At 40.8% G+C, this 8,299-nt stretch overlaps 1 protein-coding gene across 1 annotated transcript; it reads right to left on the minus strand.

Moving 5' to 3' along the window:
- Nucleotides 1-3,258: 3,258 nt before the first annotated feature.
- On the minus strand, nucleotides 3,259-7,539 carry LOC120061569 (SAM pointed domain-containing Ets transcription factor-like). Its single transcript, XM_039011479.1, has 4 exons — nucleotides 7,089-7,539; nucleotides 5,013-5,210; nucleotides 4,038-4,220; nucleotides 3,259-3,489 (listed from the first exon to the last, which is right to left on the minus strand). The coding sequence occupies exons 1-4, from the start codon at nucleotides 7,537-7,539 to the stop codon at nucleotides 3,311-3,313; spliced, it is 1,011 nt and encodes a 336-aa protein (XP_038867407.1). The 3' UTR covers nucleotides 3,259-3,310.
- Nucleotides 7,540-8,299: the final 760 nt, after the last annotated feature.

Raw genomic sequence — 8,299 nt, forward strand, 5'->3', positions numbered from 1 at the left:
GGTGTATGATGGTTGAACAATAATCTAGTCTAATTCTCACTAGTCATGGAACTGTTGGACAATGGTCCAGTCTTTGTGAACCGTGTGCCAGGCTCCAGGTTAAACCTGCTACGTGTGGTCTGAGTTCCAGAATGATTCAAATAGGCTACATGTCCCAAATTATTGCACAACGTTAGCCTAATATGATCCACTAATGCTAGCAACCCTCAGGAACAACTACACAGAGGTGACAGAGGAAAGAAAGGTCAACAGAATGGAATGGAAGGATGCTAAATGTAAGCTACAATTAATTTACTGACACTAAAGTGACTGTTTTATAAATGTGTGTGGGTATTACTGACGGTGGCACCCGATATTGGCTAATATTTAACATGATTCAAATTGTTTGGTTTTTTTTAAAGGAGAAAAGCCTTTTTAATAATTAAAACATTGAAATGCACAAACATCATCAACTAGCCAGGTTCAGAATTACAGAAGCCTATATCTTGGGTCTCCAAATTTCATCCACGCAAATTATGAGGGCACACAATTAAAATTCTAAATAATGGCAAAGTTATTTATGGCCTATTTCACTGTGGAAAAGAGGCCGCAATACATGTCATGTTGATATGATTTTCAGTTTGCTTCCATATGACTGGTTTCACATTTGTCTCCTGGGATCTTAAGGAAAAATCATCTAAAACAATTGCTATGTGTATTTATAATCCCCTTCTCCAAACGGATTACTCATTTACCTAGCTCTTATCAATAGCTCTTATCAATTTAAACATTGCAGTGCATGGATAATGCTGTTATTTCTATCTAAGAAAAAAAAGGGATGCTTTTTCCAATTGGAACTGGCAGATTCGCTACAGTGTCAAGGTAGTGGAATTATTAGGGAATTAGGTCACGGTCAGAATACGGCGTATCTGTAGTAGACACACCTCCGTCACGCCTTCGTTTCTTAGATCTCTACACCGAACGAATAGCAGGTGAATAGCATGCTATTCTCATGCTTAAATTCAAGGTCAGTACAAGCATAGAGATAAAATTTCATAAAAAGGGAACTATGTTCCATTTACGCGCACTTAACTCGGGTCGGAATCGGCCCCCTACTGAGCCAAAGAATGACCGAAATCTGAAATGCATAAAACTCTTTCCTCATGCAATAACTCACATATCACATAACCCTGTCATGCAACTAACTGCTACCTGTTATTTCAGTATTTATTTGATAATTCAATAGTTGATCCACAGGGGGGGAAGACAAGAGCACACCACAGTGACTACAGTATATCAGAAAGAATTTCTTTGACAGAAGTAAATAACTTTACTTTAGATTGCTCCTGGTAGTATACTTCACATGCTCACATCTAACTCAGCCCCTGCTTTAAATACACATACTGTATATACAGTAAATCCTACAGTACTTGCTGACAAACCTCAAGTTTAATGTCATAGAACATTATTATATTGGCAAGATGTGTTTAGGTTATGGCTTCAGAGGAGATTTCACCAGGTCTTGGTATCACTGTTGAGAGAACACATCACCAGCTCACAAGTTATGTATCTTAGTGTAAACTGCTCAGCAAAAATAACTAATATCATCAAATGATCTTATAGCCTTTACACACACACACACACACCTCGGGTAGATATTTTTTGGGAAACAAAAATCTTTATCATCCAGCGTGTATGAGTTGTGTAATTGTAAATTTAAAAAAATGCAAGTGATCAAATACTAAGACAAAATGTAGTGTCATACATGCAAATGTGTTACAACAAAATAACAGCAATGGAAAGCATATAAAGTAATAGGTACCATATCGTATGAATTGCATCGCAATGGAACTGTCAATGTACCATATAAGAGCGTGATGTTACCCCACGCTGTCAGATTTGTATATGATGATGTAATTTAAGGATTATATTCTATTGTAACTGTACAACTGTGTTGAGTTGGAAATGAAACCTAACTACATTGAGGCAGTAAAAACGGTGTATATGTAAATGATTTTTTATGTTGATTTTTCTCTTCCTTATGCACAGAAGGGGGACACGGCTCATGTCGTGAAACTCCTGTATTAGTGTGTATGTTTCTAGTTAGTGATGTAATTTGATCTCCTAACTGGTGTAGTGCCTGTTCATCTTAATGTAACACAAGGTTCATTTAAATATGCATAAAGATGATTATGATAATAAGGATGATATTCTGAATCAAAGTTGTTGTGATGGTGTCAATATTACGATATTGGTTTGAAAGGGGAAACAAGTTTGTTGAGAATACAAACAAAATGTTTTGTGTCCTGTGTGTGTTTTTTGAATGGATTTTGACTGTGCATATTGGGTTATGATATGCTATGATTGTAGTCTTAGGGTGCTTGATGAAAAAGGCTGCTTTGTTTTAAACACATTCTGTATTTAAACACATTCTTACACATTGTCATTATAAATATTCAATATTATATTCCAACATTTGTATGTATCCAGTCACTAGATCTCTGACACAGGTGTTCGACTCTACATACAGTTCCTAGCACTTGAAATGTGGCAGTGGTATTGAAGTGCTTATATTACAGTAGTTCACTGTATTCACTAATTCCTATTAGACTGTATTCTTCCGCCAGGGAATGGGCACCGGAGTCAAATCATTTCAATTCAATGAGATCTGTGATATTACAAATCTACATCAGGATCATAATTGGCCCTACTGTATGGGGTAAACAGCTGTGACTGTGACCTATGAAGTGGCCTTAACATTGGACTGCTACTAGAGATCAGCAGTGAACATATTCAATCCATTCTATAGTACATTATATATTCACCATAGCTTAGTCCACTGTAGTTTCCAAAGCAAGCTTCAGAGAACAAATTATGTCAAATGTAACATTTGTAAGTGCTATGGATTGTAAGGAGGGGCATGTTGAAATGTAAATGGCACTAAAAAGAGCAACCATTAGAAATTAAGAAATAAATAGTAGCTGATGCACTGGTGATTAATGTGAGTTCATAATCAGAGAAAAAGTATACAAACATATGGAATTGACATTTGTGAAAATGAAATATTGGACAATTAATATTAAAATTGTTTCAACAATATTGGAAATGTAAAACATTACATATCTAATGCAATGTGACAATAAATTCCCATATGCAATCAGGTTACACATAAGAATATTGAAATTAGGCAGGAGTGCACAATGCAGGAGGCAGTCTATACAGTGCATTGTTAATGCTGGAGCTAAAACAGCAGTTAGAGGCTTCTTTTCAGTTGGTTGTCACCAGTCATCACCACTTGTGTTCTCCTCTTCTGGCTGGCTGCTCAACAGCTTCATACAGGGTGGACAAACTGATAGACCAGTCTCTGGGACACATCAGGCTTGCGGATGATGCCCTTCTTGTAGTACTGTCGGATAGAGCGACTCAGCTTGTCGTAGTTCATAGCTGGACGGTTCTTTCTGAGGCCCCATAACCTGGCTACATGAGCCGAGTTTTCGATTTTGAAGATACCTGATGATTAAAGGAAAAATAAAATGCAAGAGATGGAACATTTCACTTTTTTCAGCAACCAATGGACAGTAAGCCCCAAATGTTGAATAACCCAAGTCAGTTCACATGGCCAAATGTTCTCACCCTTACAGTGTACATTTCATCTTTAAAGCCCCCATCCAGTCTTTTTATTTGAGCTTTTAAATCATCACTATATTTCTAATAAATTACTGTGTGTGTCTATTTCATAAAAATAACCTTTTGCCATTGAAATGCTCAGTCTGATCCCGTGGGCGTGTTTATAGGAATTTAAATATATTTACATACACCGCCCTGATTGGCGCATCGGACCGTCTTGAATCTAGAGCCTACCCCGCGTACCCTTTCAAAGTAGGAGGAATCATATGCAAAATAAAAGATGACTGGTCATTGGTCAGAATAATCAGATCAGATTGTGATGTCATGATCTGGGCCAAAAACTCTATCCCACCTGAACAGGCTGAAATTCCAGGCTAAAATGTACACCATACACTTGTCTGCACTCCCCCCTTTTTCCCCTGCCCACTAACCTTTCTCCTTGTTGAGCCAGCGGATGCAGCGTCCATAGTTGTGTGGCTTGAGGAGCAGCTGTCTAAGGAACTGCCACAGGTGGATGGGCTGGCTTGAGCAGGATGAGTCAGCCTCTGGACACGTCTCCTCAGCACCATGTAACTTGGTATCTCCTGGTGTGCAACACTCCTTCATGCACGCAGCTGTGACAAAAACAACATTGAACAGGATTACGCATTTGTTATCTCAACATAAGACTAAGAAAATATCTGAAAACTACAGTACAATCTATTTAGTGAATGAGCCAAGTACTCCTTTGGCTTGTGGCTATAAAACATTCAATAATTTTCTATGGAATTACGCACACCATAAATAAAATATATGCCATATTATAATATAAGTGTACAAGTGTATAAGTGTACATTAAGAACACCTGCTCTTTCCATGTCATAGACTGACCAGTTGAATCCAGGTGAAAGCTATGTCACTTGTTAATTAAGTCCACTTCAATCAGTGTAGATAAAGGGGAGGAGACAGGTTAAATAAGTATTTTTAAGCCTTGATACAATTGAGACATGGATTGTGTATGTGTGCAACTCAGAGGGTGAATGGGCAAGACAAAAGATTTAAGTGTCTTTGAATGGGGTATGGTAGTAGGTGTCAGGTGCACCAGTTTGAGTGTGTCAAGAACTGCAACGCTGCTGAGTTTTTCACACTCAACAGTTTCCCATGTGTATCAGGAATGGCCCACCACCCAAAGGACATCCAGCCAACTTGACACAAGTGTGGGAAGCATTGGAGTCAACATGGGCCAGCATCCCTGTGGAATGTTTTCGACACCTTGTAGAGTCAATGCCCCAGCGAATTGAGTCTGTTCTGAGGGCAAAAGGGGGTGCAACTCAATATTAGGAAGGTGTTCCTAATGTTGTGTACGCTCAGTGTATATATACCACAGTCTGAATAACAGATCCGTTCAAGGTTGTCAGTTGCCCTACCTGATCTCCAGATGTCCAGGTGAGCAAACAGCAGGTCTCCACATTGCATTGAGCGCTGCCTGAAGTCCTCCTCTGTCATGGAGCACAGGTCCTTCCCACTGAGCTCCTGGAACACCTTTCCCACCTGGGGTAGTCTGTACAGGTGCTCTGTCCACAGCAGCCACTTCTGGACGTTCCCACAGTTCCACTCCATGGGTTCTGCAGAGGCGATGAGGTACATTGTACTGTATGCAATTTCTGAACTGATATTTGTCTTCCCTATGACAGGTAGTGAGTGAGCATGTGAAATGAGGCATGTGAAATTATGAATTGTCAACAGTGGCATTTGCACAGGGCGGAGAGGCCCCAGACACTTCTGTCATTGGGCTTAGCCCAGCGTCAGTGGTATTCAAGTTTCAAGTTTCAGAGTTTATTCAAGTTTTGAAGTTTATTCGCCACGTGCACAGAATACAATAGGTGTAAAACAGTACAGTAAAATCCTTACCTTGAGAGCTCTTTCCCAACAATGCAGTGATAATAATAATATATTATTAGCATAGAAGTCTTATTTATTAGCATAGAAGTCGCAATGTCGCATAAAAAAAGGGCACCCTACAGTAAATGGTGACCTTTACTGTTTTGTTTGCTTTCCTATAAGTAAGATCTGACAGTGGATAATGGGGTATTTCAACTGTGAGACATTTCTCAGTGCTCTTTCATCCTTATTCTCCTTCATTCTACAGACAGTGACAGGTCACATGTTTAACTGTGGTGAACATGACAGACCCTGAGACTGATAGAGACATGAGGTCTATCCCTTTTGGAGACTATTCAGACCCCTTGACTTTTATAACATTTTGGTAAGTTACAGCCTTATTCTAAAATTGATTCAATCGTTTTTTTGATCTTTATTAATCTACCCACAATACTCAATAATGACAATGCAAAAACAGTAAAAAAAAAACAAGGAAATATCACATTTACATAAGTATTCAGACCCTTTACTCAATACTTTGTTGAAGCACCTTTGGCAGCGATTACAGCCTCAAGTCTTCATGGGTATGACAAGCTTGGCACACCTGTATTTGGGGAGTTTCTCCCATTCTTCTCTGCAGATCCTCTCAATCTATGTCAGGTTGGATGGGGAGCGTTGCTGCACAGCTATTTTCAGGTTTCTCCAGAGATGTTCGATCAGGTTCAAGTCCGGGCTCTGGCTGGGCCACTCGAGGACATTCAGAGACTTGTCACAAAGCCACTCCTGCGTTGTCTTGGCTGTGTGCTTAGGGTTGTTGTCCTGTTGGAAGGTGAACCTTCACACCAGTCTGAGGTCCTGAGTGCTCTGGAGCGGGTTTTATCAAGGATCTCTCTCCGTTCATCTTTGCCTCGATCCTGACTACTCTCCCAGTCCCTGCCACTGAAAAACATCCCCACAGCATGATGCTGCCACCACCATGCTTCACTGAACCAATCGGGTTCTTGGTCACTTCCCTGACCAAGGCCCATCTCCCCCGATTGCTCAGTTTGGCTGGGCGGCCAGCTCTGGGAAGAGTCTTGGTGGTTCCAAACTTCTTCCATTTTAGAATGATGGAGGCCACTGTGTTCTTGGGGACCTTCAATGCAGCATAATTTAATTGGTACACTTCCCCAGATATGTGCCTCGACACAATCGTGTCTCAGAGCTCTACAAACAATTCCTTTGACGTCATGGTTTTTGCTCTGACATGCACTGTCAACTGTGGGACCTTATATAGACAGGTGTGTGCCTTTCCAAATCATGTCCAATCAATTGATCTCATAGCGAAGGGTCTGAATACTCATGTAAAGAAGGTATTTCTGTTTTTTATTTTTGTCATTATGGTGGTATTGTGTGTAGATTTCTGAGGATTACATTTTTTTTAATCCATTTTAGAATAAGGCTGTAACATAACAAAATTTGTAAAAAGTCAAGAGGTCTGAATACTTTCCGAAGGCACTGTATGAAACAGTAGCATAGTTTACAGCACAGTAATAACAGTAATAATAACCGTAATACCATGGTAACAATATGTTAACAAATTACAGGCACACAATAACTTCGTAGTTAAACAGTTTTCCTACCTGGGGTAATGTTGAGCAGCTTGCAGGCGGTCTCTATGTCCTTCATTACCTCTCCCAAGACAATGCTCTGGACCTGCTCTAGACAGCGTTCTTCCACCTGTCCCTCTAGCCCAGAGGGGACCTCCAATCCCAGGCCCACCCCCATGCCCTGGCTGTCGATGACTGGGCACTGCTCCAGGGGCTTACAGGGGGGCTCAGGGGGTGCTGCCTCTTTCTTCTTCAACAGCCACAAGCTGTCTTCAGTGAGGAGCATGTCAGAGCAGGGCAGGAACACCCCTTGCAGGCTGCGTTCAGAAGCGGTGTGTTTAGGCACACTTATCAGTCCCCGGGGCGGCTTGGTGTCCTCCTCCTCCCAGGCCCTCAGGGCAGACACACTGTAGGGGTAGTCATTGAAAGTCATCAGGGGAAGGGGCACTGTGCTCCCCACGCGGTCACAGCCTGGACTCCCCATAGCTTCAACAGTGCTGGAGATCAGAGAGGAAGACTATCATCAGGCATGTTATATAAAGGGATTTATACTGGATACACAAAAAGATCCTTTCCGAAAGGTCTCAAAACAATAGCGAACTTGATGGCAAACTGTTCACATATCGACACAGCAAATGTCAGGTGTAAGAAAATGTTTGTTTTTTATCATGTCAGGTGAAAAAAATCAACTGTCATCCATGAGTGACACTTTCTAATTACAATTTTCTAGTCACTTTGTTTGACTGGCTTATTTTCCTTTTCAATTCACATGGCAAGCTTTTCCCTCAGACAGTGCTGTCTTAATGCTTAATTGAAACCATATCCAAATGTCAAAATATTAAACAGTAGTAATCCTAAAGCAAACATGACATTTCATTAATGTTGTTTGTTCTGTTGGTACGTTCCTTGAAATTTTGAATTAACCAATCTATTTTCATAAAAACAACACTTCGTTATGTAGAGTAGCACGTTTGAGTATGGTGTGTACTGGCCAGGCAGATTTTACGGGGATATGGCCTTTGCAGAAGTCAAGGCATTCATACTTCAAGCGCTTCGCGGAGCAGAAGTGAGGGACGTTGTCAAGGAAGTGAGTTTGTGTTCTACTGTCAACCAATCATGTCAGTGCAGAGCTATAAGGAGCTCTCTGCATTGTTACAAGATGTGGGAGGTGCACAGCGATGCAGTAAGGGGCTCAATTTGGCCTCTTCGTGCCTCCAGAGGCTCCGATTACGTCACATCCTCCA

This window comes from Salvelinus namaycush, chromosome 16 (assembly GCF_016432855.1).
Source record: "Salvelinus namaycush isolate Seneca chromosome 16, SaNama_1.0, whole genome shotgun sequence".
Classification (NCBI taxonomy): Eukaryota; Metazoa; Chordata; class Actinopteri; order Salmoniformes; family Salmonidae; genus Salvelinus; species Salvelinus namaycush.